This window comes from Dermacentor silvarum, chromosome 7 (genome assembly GCF_013339745.2).
Source record: "Dermacentor silvarum isolate Dsil-2018 chromosome 7, BIME_Dsil_1.4, whole genome shotgun sequence".
NCBI lineage: Eukaryota > Metazoa > Arthropoda > Arachnida > Ixodida > Ixodidae > Dermacentor > Dermacentor silvarum.
Genome location: NC_051160.1, coordinates 14,821,723 through 14,839,999, shown reverse-complemented (window position 1 = coordinate 14,839,999; position 18,277 = coordinate 14,821,723). Strand labels below are relative to the sequence as shown.

The window sequence follows — 18,277 nt, the reverse complement described above, 5'->3', positions numbered from 1 at the left end:
TGCGCATCACCCGAGGAGCTTCTAGGAACACCCTTGAGGTAAAGTAAGTGGGAATAATTATTAAGGTAAAGTTTCTAACTCCTTTTTAAAGATTTAGGACACAGGAATAGTTGGCGAGATTAAACAAGCACAGTTCAAGTGCACCCAGCAAGTTACAAGCACAAAGAAGTGCTTTGCTTTCAGAGCTTCTCCTAAGCCAAAGTTTTATGTAAAATGGCTGTCTTTGGCAGGCAATTTGCACAGTACTGACTTCTAACACCAAGTTTCCTGTCAGCAGGGAGTACGCCTCAAGACGATCAAATTCCTGTGCGTGATGTTGGGCCCCTGTCTCAATCTGTCCGTTGCCATGGCTCATCGCCTGAAAGCAGCCTCGCCCACTTTTCCAACTCTTGTGTGCTTCAGGATGCACCACCGACCTGTTCAACACCTTTAAGCACGCCAAAGGTAAGCTCAAATTGCAGGCTCCTGTTTTTATCAGTTGGAATGATGGTTGTGAAGCTGGATTATTGACGAGTACCGACTCAATTATTCTTCTCTGGGAGTTGAGACTGCATTAGAAAGCAATTGCATCACATTTTTACACGACTGTTTTCTTTGATATACTGTAGTGAAATTGAGTTTTAGTCCAGGTGGCAGCAAATCTGGGTCATTCGGTATTTGTTGCGCCAAGCGTTTCCTATTATTGCACTTTCATGCAGCAGCTTTGAGGTATGCTCAAAATGAGGAATCCGGGAGCGGTGAGAGACTGGCATCGTCCTCACAACAGAGTGTGATAGCTAGAATCTCGTTCACCATGTCATGTGCCACCTCGTTCCCCGAAATACACGTGTTGCGATACCAGTGTCGGTTAGTAACAGCTATCATTCTTGTTCGATTCGGTGGCTCGGATGACTCGTCGCTCCTTTAACTGATCGTAATGCTCACATTGCTGCTTGGCCATCCATGAAAATGTGAAGTGCAGAAGATGGAGGCAGTTTGGGTTGGTCACACGTAGGGCTTCAACAATCTCTGTTAGCTCCACAGTGAGCATGTCAGGGGTGTCTTCCATACTTCGGAAGTCAGCTACACAGCCAAGGGTGTGTTGTAGTATTGCTGTCCAATCTTGCAAGGAGAATATGTGTGCCATCTAAAGGGTAATATTATCCTCATAGATACAGTAGAACCCTGCTGATACGTTTTTCACGGGACCGTAAAAAAAAAAAAAAAAAACGTAAGAGCCGGGAAACAGGGAAAATTGAGAAATGGGAGTAGTGTTGAACTGCACACAATATTATTTTAATTCTTACGTGTGAAAAAAAAGTCGTAGTTTCGCCCGACAGCCGAAGTATCGATTGCAATAGCAAATTAGTAGACAGCTATACAAAGTAAGAATAGTAGTTTTATCGTCCGTATAAACTTGTAAACATTCGCTTATTAACTATATTAACAAGCGTGGTGTCAGCGCCCACAGCCAAACATGAACACATCACACTCGATGAGCGTGGACACGCACCGCTGCAGAAGCGAGCGAAGTGACCTTCGTGCTGTTGTCCATCACTTCAACGCAAACTGAGTGCCAAGAACACACAGCACGCACAAAGCTATGAGCCGCCGACACACCTACACTGAGTCGACTCTGCCCCCAACGTAGATCGCTTTCAAGATATGGCCCGCGCGACTGCGCGTCGCGGCGCAGTACACATTCGATGCCAGAGCACAAGCTACAAGGGCACAACGCTTCCGCTATCCCTCCCCCCTCACTCCCTCGCCTGTGCCTCGAGTGCAACGGAAGAAGGCGCGCTCTTCCTCCCTGCTTTTCTTTCTTTCGCGCGCAAGATTTAGACGCGTTCGTCGGCTCCCCTCGCACATTTACACTCGCACATACAGCATACGGTGCGCGGCGACGGTGTTATCGTCCTTGGACTTTATACGGAACATCTATGAGCCAAAAAACAATTTTAGGGCCGCAAAGCGTCATAGACACCATCTTTAGATAGCAAATACGGATCTCAAGGGCCATACTTTGGCTGGCGGAAACCGAAAATACGTCATAAGTGTCGCCCCCGGCACTTTGGGCGGCCGATGCCATCGTCAAGCAACCAAGCCAAGGGACATGAAAAGTCAAAATGGCCGCTCGGGCCGGCGCAGGGTGGCAGTTCGCAACGTATGATGCGGGAACGGTCCCACAGTTGCGACGTAACAGCGGGGTTACCAGTGCATTGGGTTCTATGGGAGCTGTGCCGGGACCGACTGAAAACAACGTAACAGCCGGAAAAACGCAGCACCCGGGAACGTAACAGCGGGGTTCTACTGTAGTGAAGTAGAGATCTCCAGTGCACGCAAAGTGTTTAGTTAGCCACGCCATAACCACAGTGAACAAGGTGGGGAGATTATTTCTCCTCGAAGCATGCCAAGACGATTTGGATGTCTTGTGCTCGAGGCAGGGAGTTTGTATATACCCTTTAATAGAGGTTGCCGAACAAGGGTTGCCTTGCAAGGTGACAGTTTGGGCTAGTTGGCTTGGTCGTGTAGACTGTGACCAGCTGCAAACATGAAAAAGGGTACGAAGACGAGCGCTCATGTTTGTCCTCCTTTTCATGTTCTGTGCTACCCACAATCTACAGTTGCCTTGTATTAAGCAAATGTTATTGCGCTCCTTACACATTGGTACATACAGGACACATACATGGAACAATGTAAATCTTTTTCAAGTACTTTCACGTAAACATCTCGTTTTTTTCTTTTTTGTCCCGCTGCAGCAACAATCCAGCCCACTGCCCTTGCCAGCACCACATGTCACTGTTGAGAACCATACCACAGTGAACCTGGTGACGCATGTCAATGCTGCGGAGCCTGCTGCCGCATCCCCAGCCTCCACGGCACAGCCGCACACGTCTACACCACATGGTTTCTCACGCACCCCTGCTCTGCGGCACTCCATGTACTCACGTCTGCGTGGGAGTGGCGTCGGCAACTCGCCTGGCCTGCGAGCCCCTCTCAGGCTCTGCACGTCACAGGAGAAACTCCTCCTAGACGACAACACAGATTTCGACGCGTCGCAGAGCTCAACTGACCACAACAATCAGCCAGGCAGCCGGGAGAAACGAGCAAATGCTGTTTGGTACGAGTATGGTTGTGTCTGAGGGGTGACCTAGCTGGGCCACTTGTGGCTGTGTTTCTTCTGCCTGCTACTTTATTAATTGGCACTGGAGCCATTTGGTTGTTTAGGGCAACTTCTATCACCACTATATGCACAACTATGTGCTGTGTTAATCAATGTTAGCTGTGGCGTTGATGCTAAACACGCACAACTGAATGGTTGAAAGCCTGGCATCTGTGTGCACTCGGTACTTATTCAGAAGTCTACAAGCCCAGTGGTTTACATGAGATAGGCTATCATGTTGAGCCCTTGCAGGTGCAAGAAAATTCCCGAGTGAAATAATTATTTAATGCGATTAGAGTAATGTCGACCCACTTGGTACAGCATCCATAAAGGAGTCGCTGAGACTTCAAGCAGTTTCACTCCTGCTAACAGGCAGTTGGTGATGCACTATTGAAAAATTGCGTAACAGATTTGCTCACCCCAACAAAGCGTTATTAACCGGAAACTTGGGAAAACTGTGTACGTAGCTGAATTAAGGTGTAACCGAAAACAGAGAACACACCCAGCTACATAAAAAAAGAAGAAAAAGAAATGAAACCAAGCCACTTAACGAAATTTTTATTCGTACTGGTTTAAGGGAGTTCTGCACTGTGCCGAAACATCAACCATGTGGTTTGTTTCTTCTATCCAGATCCCACAGTTTCTCCAATGGCCGTTCAGGAGTGAATTATTTCTGTACCCCTGTTCTATGCACATTTTGACTTCACAGACAAAAACAAGGAACAAACTTTATTTCAATTTTTCGAGGTGTGGCCGATAAATATTTTTACTAGACGTGATTCACCGCATTGTGCAACCCAGATGCCCAATCCCATGCTATCATAAGCCTTCACGTGCCACGTTTGCCATGCAAAGTTGCGGCAGCAGCCACTTGCCTACCGTGGCTGCTGTAATTTGTGTTAAGGTTGTCACGCGTGCAACTTTTCTGGCTTAAACCGCTGGCTCATTTCCCTTCAAAAGTTTCACTGTAGATGCAGTGTAATATCACATTTATGTGCATTATCTGCCCTGTTCATCCAGAATAATTAAGTGTATGTAATCTGCAGTGGCGGATAACAAACATACAATTTGCAGGAACAGAACGGTGGCACTGTTTGTCATTGTTGGGACAAAATGCAGTGCCTGATTGTTGCTGTTTGTTCATACCACGTGGCTGCTTGCTGTTTTCTCAGCATTTTCAAGTGAGAAATGTTGCACAGTCAGTTTCTAAAGCTCAAGATCAAAACGCCATGGCACCGTGTGCTTCTGAATCAAAATATGTGTAGGTGCGTGAAATGACGACATGCTATGTGCTACATCCTTGTGCCTAAACAGTTTGTTTTGTTTGTAATGCAAGAACTGGCTTTTGCTCTTTTATTCTCCGCCATTTCTCGCGTGGCACAGTGAGCTCATACGTGACTGCAAAATGGCAGAACTAGAGATTTTAAATTCACGAAATGTGCGAACACACCAATCAAAGATTAGCTTTTTGACACCACTGGTAACAGACATGCACAAGGCAGGACAAAATGTGCGCTGTTTGTATTGAAATTGTGTAGCATCCTAGGCTGTTATTTTAAATACCCCATACAGTGCTTTACAAGTTTGGGAATGTATATGTGCACATGGACTCCGGAACCAAAATCTAGGAAGTGTTGTGACTAGTGAAGCCTGCTGCCTAAAATGAAGTGACTTGTGGCTTCTCCAGTGGATAAAAAATGGAAAGTCACTGGCACATGATAGTTTCAGGAAACATCGAAGCAGGGCCCGGCCGCTGGCAATATTCTTAATTTCAAGTTTCAAGGTCACAATTTATTTTGGAAAAGCTGCATTCATTACGGTTCCTAAGACATTCAACGATTCATTTATGTGTGACATACTGTGTTTATTTCGTCAGTTGGCTCATTCTACTGCACATATTATCTGTTCATTACTGTGTTGTGAAAGCTTTTTAGACAGTAGGTAAGCAAGACACTGGAGCAGCCTTTTAGTGTCTTGGTTTCTGGGTTGTTGCCAAACTCTGTCAAAAGCCATCTGTTGTGTTGACCACTGAAGCCTCCAGTGTCTCGAGCTAAGAGTGAGATGATTTGAATGAATGGCCTGATCTTATGGCTAAGATTAAATGCCAGTTATCAGATTCATTTAGGTTTGCATCCTGGATCCTTGGCTTTGTAAACTAATGGCATGGTGCAATTCATGCTCATGCAAACCCTTGTTTTGTTGAGCCATTTGACAATGTGCAAGCTTATGCCCTTTCTCCAATTAGTTGAAGGGATCTTTTTTTTTTTTTCTTTTTTAGGAATACAAGTATGTTAGGAAAGGTGCAAGGTTGGTTTGTAGTGTGCACTGAACCATATCATGACAAGAGTCTCTTCCCCCCTCCTGTGCCTTTACTTGTGTGTTTGTTCAAGTGTATATGTGTTCCTTAGCTGAACCTACTTATTTATTTTTTTCATGCATTTTAATTTTGCTCCACCATTTCGTACTTGGAAGGAACAATGTGTTCAGACATGCATTTTGTTCATTTCACACTTACAAGTTGGCCCTGTGTTGGGAAAGCCACATTACTTTGTCACAACGAAAATTAGCTTATTTTGATGTGTGTTGTGAGTGCGTTGTTGTGCAGAACAGAGAATTCAAAGTTGAGGTGAGGCTTTTAATGCTGCGCATTTTTTTGTTGCTTGCTACATAACTTATAAAGTTAATCTTCTAAGCTGTTGTGACAAAGCTATGCCCATTTTGGCTGCACAATCTGTGCAGTTGGTTTTAAGGAACAGACCTGGTCCAGATGCAATTGACAGGAGTGTGTCCACGAGTGACAGGTGTTTGAAGCAACAAAATTTTTCTTTGCGCTGTGTGCACATGCCTTTCTCTTATTGCTTATCCTCACACCCGCCTGCGCCTAGCACCTACAAGACTTTACAGAAATGTGAGTGTTCATGTGAGCCCCACCATTTTAATGGCGCTCTTCTCAATCATTACTATGATAGGGTACTGGCTCGGGCGAGTTGGTGATCCATGATCTTCGATGTACAGCGCACACAAACACACGCACACAAACAGCGCTGTGTACGTGCGCCTTTCTTTCTTTGCGTCTTGTGTTTGCTATGATGACAGCTGAGCACCAACTCCCATAGAGTCCCGCATGACTGATGGCAGAGTGGAAGTCGCAGAAATATCTGGTGTCCAAACTGCACAAAGCAGCTTCTGGCTCTTGCATCTTACGTAAATCTAATATAGGTAGCTTTAAACATGCAGAAAGGTCATAACAGTAAAAAAAGCCAGGGAGTGGCATTATGTTTTTATTAATTGGTTTCAGGACTTCATAACAGTTTGGTGTAGCTTTCAAAGTGCAACAGTTCCATGTGGCTTCGGATTTCAGCACTCTGGTGCTGCCCTAGCGCTGGTAGACCTTTGGAGCTCAAAAGTTTGACATCCATGGCTGTAACTGCTTGCCTTTTTACAAGCAAAACACCTGCTTCACAAGCTACAAAGTACTGTGAAGCCAGAGTTCTTGTCACTGCATAAACTTTGCAGCATCAAAGGCACAGCTTTTCAAAAGCGATCCTCAAAACTTGCCGACATCAGCATGTCAATACAGCGATATGAACCAGTATATATATGCTGGAAATGCCCCAGGAGCCGCTGGTGATGAAACGTCTAGCTTGCATGTTTTGGACACACTACCTGTAGAGACATCGCTGCCTGATGCCAAGTGTGGTTGTGAAATCCAAAATATCTGAGCCGGTTTGAGGCCCTTTGAGATTTTTTGCCAAGTGGCATGCACAATGCTGTACTGCTGTACTAGCGATTTAGCTACAATTCACGAAACTTTAAGGCAGGATTGGTTGATGTTGCAAGTGCAGTATATCAGGCTGACACTAACTGTTGTGTCATGCTTTTGCTCTTGCTATTTTTAGAGATGAAGCGATACGCACAGATGATGTCGCCCGCACATCTTCCCATGTTTGAGGGTCTGCAATTGTTGCTATATTGATAAGATATATTAATTGTGGCTATTGATGTGTGTTAATGTTATGCAGTTAGGAGATACTGCACTCAGAAGGTCAGGTATGTGTAGTAGCATGCATGTTGTAAGCTTGTCACTGCTTCGTGAACAAAGGTCTGCACTGCATTTATTGAAACTGCCCACAGCTTCCTCCAGGTTGTGCCTGTATGTTTGTGTATTATGAGACAGTAAGCATACCAGTCAGCCTGTAGTGAGTGTCTGTAGAACAAATGTAATTTATTATAGGAAACGCACAGTGCTGCAAGTTTAGACCAGTTACCTGCTTGTGCCTGCTGTTTAGCTTAGTGTGTACTTGGGCCTCCTTCGGGTTGTCTACGCTTTTTAGTCTACAGCAACTCTATGCAATAATCTTTTGGTTAGTGCTTGCTTTCCTTGAATGGCAGAAAAATGTTTGTGCTGATGAAAACCTGTGGTCTTTTTGATGAATGCTGACAGCTTTGGCTCCTTTGCTGGGACTATTTTTCATTTCATTCAATTTGATTTCACAGGGTAACCACATGAACAGACAGTGTTATAGTTTTTGCGGTGTTGCAGGTTCGAAGCTTTGGGAAGCACCATTTCATGATGGCTTCTCCTAACCTCTACAGTGCTCCTAAAGAGGTAATATATCACTGCCATAAGTTGTGCGTTTTGAATAGGGATGGGCTTCTTCAACTTCAATAGATGTGAGTGACTCCGAAGAGTAGGAGTTTTTTTTTCTTTCTTATAGCTCAGAAATGCTGTTCAGTGATGTGCCTCAGTTTTTCTGATTCCTTGCTGTGATGCTGGCTATAGCCTTGTGCTTAATATGCTTAATACATATATAGAAGCAAAGAAATTTACTGCTCTGATTTGAGCATTGTGCCTGTGTAGTCCATCAGGTTGACCTGTCAAACGTTTCTTGTGATGCAGATTATAATGCGTGTCTGCGTGAACGTTTTCATTCTCAAGGCTGCAGTCTGCTTCAGCTTTTGACCAAATCATGTTATTTATGACAGCTTCACATTATACATTTGTTTTTTGCATTTATTTTAGATTTTATATGTAAATAGATGTACAGCTCATTGTCGTTAGTTTTGTTGGTTGTCACGTTTTCTGCTTTTCAGAAGCTTGTGTGAGAATTAAGTTGTTGAGCTCAGAAAGAACTTCGTTGCCTTGTAGGTGTTGCCTGAAGATTTTTTTTAAAATGTATTTTCATGCTTTGGGTCTTCTGAGAGGAATGAACAGCAAATAAAAGTCTTCTGTGGTCTGAAAAAGGTTCTGTTTGTGGCAATCTTTGTGAGATAAGTTCTCAGTGAAATGACTGCATCCGCAAGAGAAAAAGGCTAATATAAGTAAAGCAAGTGTCCACACACGCACCAAGGCCATAACAAACAGCTGCAAGGATTACCTTTCACATGCTGCTTATGTCGTTTGCAGTCCATAACGAACAACAAAGGTTATGCTGCTTGTTGGCATCAGGGATGCTGAGGTCTGGTCCAATTGAAGACAAAGTTTGCCATATGGCTAAAGGTCAATGTTACCTGTTAATTAATTTGGATCAGTGCAGAATACCACTGTGTACATTTCACCAATGACTTGCCAGACCAAATTTTTTTTTTTCATAGATGATACTCGTCGAACTCGGCCGAGTGTTGCAGAAGAACCGAAAGTTGAGCGAGTTGCACTCCAACTCACAGAGGTCACAGGACAGCTCATGTCCTGCCATTTTACTCCTTTGTCCTCGTCCTGTCGCACTACCTGAAGCAGCTATGATTCCTCCGAGCCTTTACCTCTGGGAGCATGCAGAGTAGTTTGAGAAAATACATCATAGCGGGACCTCCACTCTGGGATTACTGGAGCAGTAGGGCGGGGAATGTAGCACAGGAATTTCTCAAATGCACCGTATGCGTGTACAACCACCTGATTTACAGTACTCTCGATCACACACAACACTTTATGAGCTGTACAGTGAAACCTCGTTATAACGAAGTTCTGGAGCTTCTCTGGAAAGGCCCTGTAAACAGTTTTTGACGACGGCGCACTTGTTTTGTGCTGTAGGTTAATACGCCCTCTACGCGAGCTTCGGCAGCCTCCGCGACAACGACTCGCCAAGAAAATGCATCACTGTACCTTTTCTTCAGTCCGGCACCTTGCTGCGGTGGCCTGTACAGCGGCCGAGGTTCGCCAGCTTGCGCTCTATCCCCATGAAATCTTCAGTGACACTGTCTGCGCATGTTGAGAGTTTGGGTTTAGCGAACGCTGGTGCTGGTAGCGGCGGCGACAGAGGCCACTTGGAAGACTTAGTTGGAAAGACTTTAGAACACTTTAGAATGCCAGACTAGGGTTGTCAGGCACGCTTCAGGCTGCCGCAACACGGGACTTCATAACACCCACTTTGACGTTGCCGCTTCATGACGTCACAAACTCGGACAGAGCGCGCATGTCGGCACAACAAAATAAATATTAGATATCTTCTCAATTTCAAAACCCTTTAAAGCTTAGCTTTCTGGTACGAGTTTAACGGTGTTTTTGTTAAGACCGAAAAAAAGTAAGCCAAAAAAGTAAATAGTTGTGAGAAATAGTACTGAAGTCGTTACGAGCCTAGCCAAAGCAATCCAATCCTACTTGATTGTTTACAAGCGTATCCGCACGTGAGTTTTGACGTGGTCGACAAGCTGTCATAAGCAAACATCATGGTAGAAGCCTGTTTAAAGCAGTGTACGAAAGTGTTTTCAGTCGTAAGTACAGCACGTACCGTCTGATGGGAGCTTTACTAAAACCACCTGTGCTGGCTTTATCCACAGTGTCCTGCTTTCTTTCTAGCTACTAGAGGCCGGAGTCTTGCAATCGTTTCGCTTCGAGTACGACACCTATTGTGTAGAACCGTCAACGGAATGCTCCGCTTCTCTGGGATCTGCATTAGATGAGTTGATTCGTCGCTTTCAGGAGTACAAGGTACGTCGCATGGAGTTTCATATATATAAACACGCACACGCAGATCCAACGCGGTGTTGGAATTACGCGAACCTTATTTGACCGAGGTAGCAGAGCGGTTGGTTGCCTGTAATTGCGATATACGATAGGATAGCGAAGGAGATCGAACAAATTAAGTTTCGTGACTAAATTAATGCTATGTTATTTCACATGTGTGGCACTACACTGCTAGTAAATAATACCCCCGCTCGACATCACAGCGGACAATGTGTATAGAAAGACTCAATAAGTTTCTTGAGTCGCTTCCGCGCGCCATAGAGGCCGCCTGACCCGAGGGAGCGCCCCTAAATACGCTCTTGTTTCGTCTTTTTATGGCATTCACACAGGAAAGTGCCTAGGCTAACTTCAAAGTTCATACGTTGTCAGAGCGCATACACGCACTGAACAAAACAGATACGGAACCATGGCTCAGTTTGCAAAAAAGGAAATCTAACCTTGCGCAGATTGCTTAACACTCACACAGATTGCTTAAGTGTGAAAAAAAAAAAAAAAATACACGCGCTCAAGGACTTATGCCGGAATCGTTTCCTTCTGAACAGGACAGTCTCCCATTCAACACCCGACAGCCCACCCCTAAAGTTGATCCTAAGATTGTTCAAATCCAGGTTGACCGGAAAGTGGTAAGTGACACGGTACACACGACTGGGCATTCCAGAGCACTCCGACAGTGCTAGGAAAGTTGTGTAAGAAAGCTTTAAAGCTATATTAGGAGATTAAGTAAATCTAGTTGTAATAATACGGCTTTGACATCGCCACTGGAGCATTTTTATGCATGCTGTAAAGCCTAGTGGCTATTTTAAGCGACTTTTTTTTAGCATTGTCGGAGTGCTTTCTAATGACCAGTCAAATATGCCATAAATCACAAGAATAGCATTTGGAATAAAATTCATTACTTCTTTGTTGGTTGCAGATCAATGATAGGATTGAAGCATTTATAACCAGAAAACGGAAGGAAGTTGATGAATGGAATGTCCAGGAGTTCTGCTGCTCAAAAGCAAGCGAAGTTGACACCGATGCAGGTGCAGTGACATTTCGCAGTTCTAATAGTCAATATTCACTTTGGCAGCTTTGCACCAGTGTGCAATCATATTTTTATTTTTCAGAACAAAGTTGTGCCCGGGTTGATTCTGTCTTTGTGCCCAGGTCTGGTGGAAGCAGCCATGTCAAAGGTTGGGTTACTTATGTTAAAGTGAAACTCGGGATATATTTGTAGATCTTTTATAAGTACATCTGCATTTCTTCAGTAAAAGGAAGATGGCTCATTAGCGGAGCAAGTGAACCTGAATTGCAATTTTAATTGCGTGCTTAAGGAGCATCATTGATACCAGTTTGATGTCGCATATCTCGCAGAATTTTTGCACATTCGGGCCCTATTTGGGCTGTGAAGTCTTGGCAAGATTGCTAATGTACTGAGCATGAGAGATGCCTTCTGGGCCTGTATTGTTGTTTGATCACTTCTGGGATGTCACACATATTTGATAGCCTGTAGACGATGTCTGTCACTCCAATTAGGTGTCACACCGTACGCAGTAAAAGTGAAAGTATTCTTGAAGGTGATTAACCAGGAGTATAGGCCCAGGTTGAGTTTTCATATATTTTTCGATGCAGTGCTATTACATGTTCACTAATAAACTGACCAGCCTTAACCAACACCCCACTCTATGGTGTCCCAAAGAGCTGGGGCCGTATTCTGAAACGTTCCACTTCGTCGAAATTCCTTTTTTCGCTTTCAGGCGCGCGCTGATTGGCCGGTTGAGCAAAATTGATGACGTCAGGCTCAACCAGCCAATCAGCTCATCCAATTTTGCTAAAACAGCCAATCATCGCGCGCCGGGAAGCGAAAAAGAAATTTCGCCGAAGTGGAACATTTCAGAATACGGCCCCTGGTGCGACAAATTAAAAATGGTGACCCCGCCTTTCCCTACTTTGGTGTTGCTTTTTGACATGCCAAACCACCACTTTCATAAATGTAATGCGCCAACTTTGTCTAAATATCTTTATCTAGCGTTACTTTAAATGCAGCCTTTATTGCACAAGCTCCTAGAACAGTGGATAACATGAATATTTACCAATTCCAGTTTCCAGGGTTGTGAACCAGTGGGGTCCAATGACTAAACTTATGAGGCCTACAACTAGCCACACGCAAAGCCCCGTCAAACAAGAGCATTCGGCCACTATACCAGAAGGAATTGAAGAAAGGTTGCGTAACATGGAGTCCCACCTGAAGTTGAAATCTGGTATGTCGTTCGCTGATTGGGTACACTTGTTGGATTCGCAACACAACCCAAATTGTAAACTGCGTTTTTGCTTTGCAGGGTGTGCTGTGCCCCACGACGTCTATGCTCGGCTCAAACAGCTGGAAGACAGAATCTTGTACCTTGAAGGAATATCGCCAGACTATTTCAGTGTGACGGTAATGCTATGCTAGTGATGAAGCGGCTGGCATCATGCAAATTTTGTCATGTGGAACCTGATAGCAAGTGGAATTGAAAAACTAGACCTCATTTAACGATATCAGAATCCTCAGTGCCGTAAGCTAACTTTGGACATCCAACATGTGTGACCAATGTAGGATGACTTGCAAAATATATTCGGAGTCGCTGAAAAGACAAGTCTGAAAGTCTACAGCTGTCATAATTGTCTGCAGATTGCAACAAAGGGATATGTTTGCAACTGTCCTGTGTATTTGTTAAACTCTTAGTTACCTGCCGGTCTATTTTCTTTTTTTTGACGTACCTTTTGTTATTGTTCGTAAACAAGCCAACTTGCTTTTATTTGTATTTGATAATTTGCAGGCTCATTCGGCGCCTTCTGCTCAAGCTAGTCAGTCTGGTGATACTTCAAGACAGTACGAGGCGAGTCCACATTCAGTCAAAGCTGTTTGTTTCATATTCACAGTGAACGCAGATTCAGTATTGCCAAAGAATACTGCTCTAACAGATTACAAGCAGCATGCAAATATTTCTGTGTGGGCGCTGTGCAAATTGAATCCTGCATTTTCTGCTATAAATTTGTCATGAGATGTTTCTTTAGTGTCTTGTTAACTTTACTGTTACAGGTGCACTTTCAGAACTCATTGTGCCAAGGAGTATCAAACTTTGGGCCAATCAAGTGATTTCTAATGGTTGGCTTCAAGTGCACTTCAAGCCTGTGTTGCTGCTTTCACACATTACACTTGAGATTCCCGGAACACATTAAAATTTTTTATTGGCATCCTCAAACTTAGTGAACCGTAAACAGTAGCAGCCAAGATTTGTTAAATGCTTTTTTCTGTTTAAAAGTGCAGTAGAAGCTTAATTATGCAACCCGATGAGTGCTTTCAACCAGCATTAAATTGGAGAGTACAGCAGTTGTGTGCCTTGATTATGCTTGAAATTTCTTCAATGAACATTGACAGCACCTCGAGTGACAGACATCCAAAACTAATAGTTACAATAAGCTTTCTTTCTGTAATCATGCATATGCAATTCACATGTCAGAATTAAATTTTTTTTTTCCCCTTGGAAATAGGATTGGAGCATGTCCCAGATTGAAAGCAGGATCAATCTCCTCCAGAGCCGTCTGAGAGAGAAGGCAGAAGCAGCATCGGAGCCGTCTACTTCATCTATGGCGCTTTGATTCAGTGGAGCGAAGACAAAAAAACATCATTCTGTACAGTTTTGTGACACTGTATTTATTCTATTTTCTATACATCTTTCTTAACATTTACCACAGAGAATGTATAACAGAGATATGCTACGATGCTTTTTGAGCACCAGTGTTCCTACATAACAGCCTACATTAGTTGCAAATAAATCCAAATACAGTTAAACCTGCTTATAACGAATTCCTGGATATAACAAAGTTTTTCTATTCCCCACCGTTAATCCATAGAAGCACATGTATTCAAGACCTCTATATAACGAAGTGGCAGCGGGAGACCCCCTCGAAATAACAAATTTTCCCCGCTGACAACCTAGAGATTTCGCCCCAAATTTTGTCATTTTTGCGCGAGCAGCAACCCGAAGCACCTTCTCCACCGCAACGGAATGCGAAGCACCGGCGTCGCACTTGGCGTGCTCGAATTCATGGCGACTGCGAGGCGAGAGCGAGCGCACGTGTGTGCGCGAGGCGGGCCTGCATCCCTCGACCTGGTGATGTTGCCGCCGTGGGCGTGACCTTTCCCCCTCCCTTCATTAAAACCTGATCCCGCCGCTTGCTGCAGCTGGCCTAGCCCGCCAAGCCGGCACTCTCCTTTTCCAAAGGACAAAAAAAAAAAATTTTTTTCAACGTGCTGGCAGCGCCACTCTTTGGTTACTGCGCAAGTCTCTGCGCTTCACTTCACTAACCTGACACTAGGTGACACTATACGATGATACGAGACCATCGTGTCGCTCTTCGTTTCCGACGCCTCGCGCTTGTGCGAAATAACGCGTCCACGCATCCAGTACCTAGTATAACATTCCAAGGATGAGTGCTTTGACGAAAACGGAAAACGGGTGCGTGTTACAATCGAGTAAATATGGTAAGCATTTATTTTTTGAACTTTCGTACCGAACTTGCATATAACAAAATCCTATTTATGACAAAGCTTTTCGGGAATTTGTCAATTTCGTTATATCCAGGTCTAACTGTACATGTTTACCACAATAAAATATGTGCAACTGACAGAAAGTCTGTGGTTTGGTTTGTTTTAAAGACTGGCTCTAAGATGTAACTAAAAGGGTAACATTATCTTAGATGAAATTGGAACACGTTCAGGAAATTTTCTAGAATGAACATTTGCAATATCGGTATCTATAAGGATCTAAACACAGCAAAGCTGCGTTATGTATATCAGTTACGTAAAACTAACTACTAATGCTAAGCAGCAAAAACGTGTTGTACAAACCACATATTAAAGGAGGCAGTGTTGAACAAAAATCACGAGGGTGTTTTTCTAGAGCACGAGACGTCAACAATGAAAAGGGGCTGAAAGGTTAGAAAAATGTCATCACAAAAGTGTAGAAATTTCACAAATGTGTCCGTCCAGCAGACCAATGTATGTTAATTATATAGACGTCATTCTGGGTATTGTAATATAGTTGCAAATGTGAAGGATGTACACCAGGAACAAACAAGACGATTGTGGTCATCTTCAAAAGCCTAGACACATTTTCTCTTAGGCATTAAAATTGTGTGCTTTGCAAGGGCTTTGCTTGGGTGCCACTAGAATTCTCCAATGGTACTGTTGCCATTTGGGACTAGCCACAAATAACACAGCTCTTGGTTGGCACTGCTATTGCTGTAGCACAAGATAGCTTGCCTCTGCTTGCACCAATGAAGCTCGCACCTGAAATGAAACAATGCTTGGTCAACTGAAATACCATACATGTTATGGCTTTCATGTCATAGTTACTGTCCAGAAAATTGTGTTCACCACCATTGAAAGTCATGTTGCATACACAACACATATTCGAAACACCTATGTTTAATAATTGGACATAGTTGTCACTGAAACAACTAATACTGCAAATGACTCGGCACTTCTTGCAAGCATACTTAGAATGGCGGAGACTGACAAGCAACACACTTTTAGATTGTAGTGGCTTAGTCAGGGACTTTGCTGTTGGCGATTTCACCTGCTTCAGGAACTTGTCTGTACAAATATTGTCGAAGCAAGTACCTCTCTTGTGTCCTTGAGCCCAAATTCACAAACGTAAAAAAAAATTTGGAGAGTTGGCATGAAAGTATGAATGCAGCTTTAATGAAATGTATACAGCTGCACCAACTTATAATGATACCAGTTTTAACAAGCTATCGGATATAACCATCAGCAGTCAAAGCACTGCCAACTTTTGCATGTGCCCTATGGTAAAATAAACCATACCGGGTGTGCGTGCCAAAAGGAAAAAGACAGCAAAATCCTTGGAAAAAAAAAAAAAAAGAAAAGCCGCTTCCATTTTACCTTGTGAAACTGGATGTACAGCGAAGCTGGTGCAGACAAGTACCACCACCCCGAACTGACATAATTCTGTTACGGGAAACTGAAACACACACCACTTTTCCAGCTGCCTTTTTTTGGGCGAGCACCCCATGAAAAATCCCGACCAACTAGTGGCTAACAGCTTTGCTATAAAATATGCGAGCTGCTTCGTCACACCTACCTCTGTGCCTCACCCCTACATGGCACGCCTTCGTCGCATCGCATCGCCGGCCTCACTCGTCCCTCTTGGCGACGTTGGAGGGGTGGAAGGGAGGGTGTCGACGAAGGCATGCTATGCGGGGTGCACGGCTCAAAGGCAGGCGAAGCGGCTCGCACTTATTTCCTTTTCAGTGCAGACACCCAGCAGCCAGATTTAATTGTTATAGCCAATAATGCGGCATGGAAAAAATCTTGGCAATCGGTTTATTTTACCATGGAACACACACAGAAGTTCAAGTGCAGCAGCTGCTCATTGTTACATCCGAGTATTGTTAAAAGTTAAAACCAGCAGTGCTGTAAGCGGGTTCCACTGTAGTACTTCTTTCTGTCTAATTAAAATGTTTGAATGTTTGTTCTCTCTGCTTTTTTTTTCGTGCAATCTAATTGTGACAATTATCGGTAATAACAATGGGATTTCCATGGCACCTGAATATTGTTACAAGTGGCTTTGACTGTAGTATCTGTTGACAACTCCATTAGATTTGAGCTGAAAAGCTGAAAGGGAAATTATAATTGGAAGCTACCTTCTGAAATAAAATAATTAATGGTTGGAGTGTTGCGCAGAAGATGTGGGAAAGGCCCACTTCCTGCAATGTTCACACTGGGCAATTTCAATAAGCTTCTATTGTCATTTTGGCATGATATGCTTGCTTAACAAACAATTCACTTCGGTGAAGCGTAAGCAGTGCTTGGGAAAACTTGCCGCCCACTTCTATTACAGGTTCCGATATCTTGTGCTTGCAATAATTCCTCTGGAAGACTCTTGCAAAGAGCACACATGCAGATGGTTCTCAAATATAGTTATTGGTATGATACGCTTTTATACCTTCGATATGCGTGAAGCAAATTTGTTCAATTAAACTTCAATGACATGGTCCTTGTAATGACTGTCCTTGCAAAGGCATTCAACTAATGCCCACATTCTGCTACACTGAAGCTAGGCTGCACGAGCTGAAGCCTAACCAACAATGCCCACTCAAGTCTAGGCAAGTTCCTACATATCCACAAAACATGGCATAAAGGCTTGCTAAAATAGAAAAGAAAGGGGATGCGAGAGTTGCCAGTCTTATGTCAGCAACTTGCCAACAAACAAAACCCTCTTATCGCACCAGAAGAAGGGGTACTGACCAGCACAATTTTTGTTAATCACAATCATATGAAACCAACAGACAATGAAACCAAGGAAATCATAGGGTAAATCACTAGCTTTTTAAAAAATTGCAATGTAGAAATGATAAGATAAAAAAGAAAGTGGACAAAAATAAAACAACTTGCTGCAGGTGAGATACAAATCCATGTCTTCGTTTTACGCGTGCGGTGCTCTGACCAATTGAGCTCCTGTGGCGCTGTTTTCCCATCCACTTTCTTGGGTATCATATGTGTACTAGATCTAGGCCTGAAACTGTTAGCCAGCGCTAGAACCCACGGCCATGGCGACGGATGCAGAACAACCTTTCGAGTGCAGGCGTCGCGTAGTACATGAACTTTGGGAGAAACAACTGGCCAATAAACCCCCATTTATTATTTCTACATTTCAATAAAAAAAAAAAAAAAAAGAAACCACGTAATTTGCCCTATGCTTTCCCTGGTTTTGATTTTCAGTTGGCTTCGTATGATTCTTATCACACCTGTGATGCGCAGTGTTGGCTTGTCTCAGCCAGTGAAGTTGCTGAAATCTGTTTTCAACTTGATGCTGGGAGCACTTTGGTTGTTTGGGATTGTCTTCGGTGTCTCCGGTCTTTCGCCCTCAGGACCTCTGCTGCCTGACCGCACTGCACTCTCAATCTTGGACTTCAGCTGGGGCAACCGGCCAATGACTGCGCGAAACTCCTGCAAGAACCATGATGGTTGACATTTCCACAGTGCCAAGCTCTTATACAATGATGCAACAAAGTCACAAGCAGCTGATAACATATGCTAGTTGTCTGAGCAATAGCACTAATTTCTTAGAAATTGCTTAGTGTTGTTCACAAAAGAATCCACAAACAGCAATAAAACTGTACGCTTC

General features: G+C 43.7%; 3 protein-coding genes across 8 annotated transcripts in view; 2 read left to right on the top strand and 1 right to left on the bottom strand.

The window, feature by feature from the left end:
• LOC119457572 (girdin) overlaps positions 1-8,386 on the top strand; it is a 46,583-nt gene extending 38,197 nt beyond the window's left edge. Inside the window, exons 30-31 of the mRNA XM_049670236.1 lie at positions 278-444; positions 2,739-8,386. Of these exons, the coding sequence (XP_049526193.1) occupies positions 278-444; positions 2,739-3,122 (551 nt within the window). The 3' untranslated portion in view covers positions 3,123-8,386. The remainder of the gene's footprint in view (positions 1-277; positions 445-2,738) is intronic.
• A 1,352-nt stretch (positions 8,387-9,738) lies between these two features.
• On the top strand, positions 9,739-13,911 carry LOC119457575 (MAP3K12-binding inhibitory protein 1-like). Of its 4 annotated transcripts, XM_037719189.2 has the most exons (9): positions 9,739-9,850; positions 9,936-10,067; positions 10,646-10,726; positions 11,017-11,125; positions 11,210-11,275; positions 12,185-12,343; positions 12,422-12,519; positions 12,902-12,961; positions 13,617-13,911. In XM_037719189.2, the coding sequence occupies exons 1-9, from the start codon at positions 9,806-9,808 to the stop codon at positions 13,722-13,724; spliced, it is 858 nt and encodes a 285-aa protein (XP_037575117.1). In that variant the 5' UTR covers positions 9,739-9,805; the 3' UTR covers positions 13,725-13,911. The 4 variants fall into 4 exon arrangements, with proteins under 4 accessions (XP_037575117.1, XP_037575119.1, XP_037575118.1 ...); XM_037719191.2 differs by lacking the exon at positions 10,646-10,726; XM_037719190.2 differs by lacking the exon at positions 11,210-11,275.
• Positions 13,294-18,277, bottom strand: part of LOC119457571 (HEAT repeat-containing protein 5B-like) — a 65,410-nt gene continuing 60,426 nt past the window's right edge. For 2 of the 3 annotated variants that reach the window (XM_037719180.2, XM_049670233.1), the window contains 2 exons: positions 17,898-18,099; positions 13,294-15,417 (listed from right to left, as the gene is read on the bottom strand). In XM_037719180.2, the coding sequence (XP_037575108.1) occupies positions 17,923-18,099 (177 nt within the window). In that variant the 3' untranslated portion in view covers positions 13,294-15,417; positions 17,898-17,922. The remainder of the gene's footprint in view (positions 15,418-17,897; positions 18,100-18,277) is intronic. The other variant, XR_007467722.1, reaches the window with a different exon arrangement.

Bases quoted from the DNA above. Each gene is read 5' to 3' on its own strand.
- LOC119457575 (XM_037719189.2), top strand. From the start codon at position 9,806: ATGGTAGAAGCCTGTTTAAAGCAGTGTACGAAAGTGTTTTCAGTC. The intron at 9,851-9,935 runs GTAAGTACAGCA...CTTTCTTTCTAG, and splicing joins GTACGAAAGTGTTTTCAGTC to CTACTAGAGGCCGGAGTCTT. The intron at 10,727-11,016 runs GTAAGTGACACG...TGTTGGTTGCAG, and splicing joins TCCAGGTTGACCGGAAAGTG to ATCAATGATAGGATTGAAGC.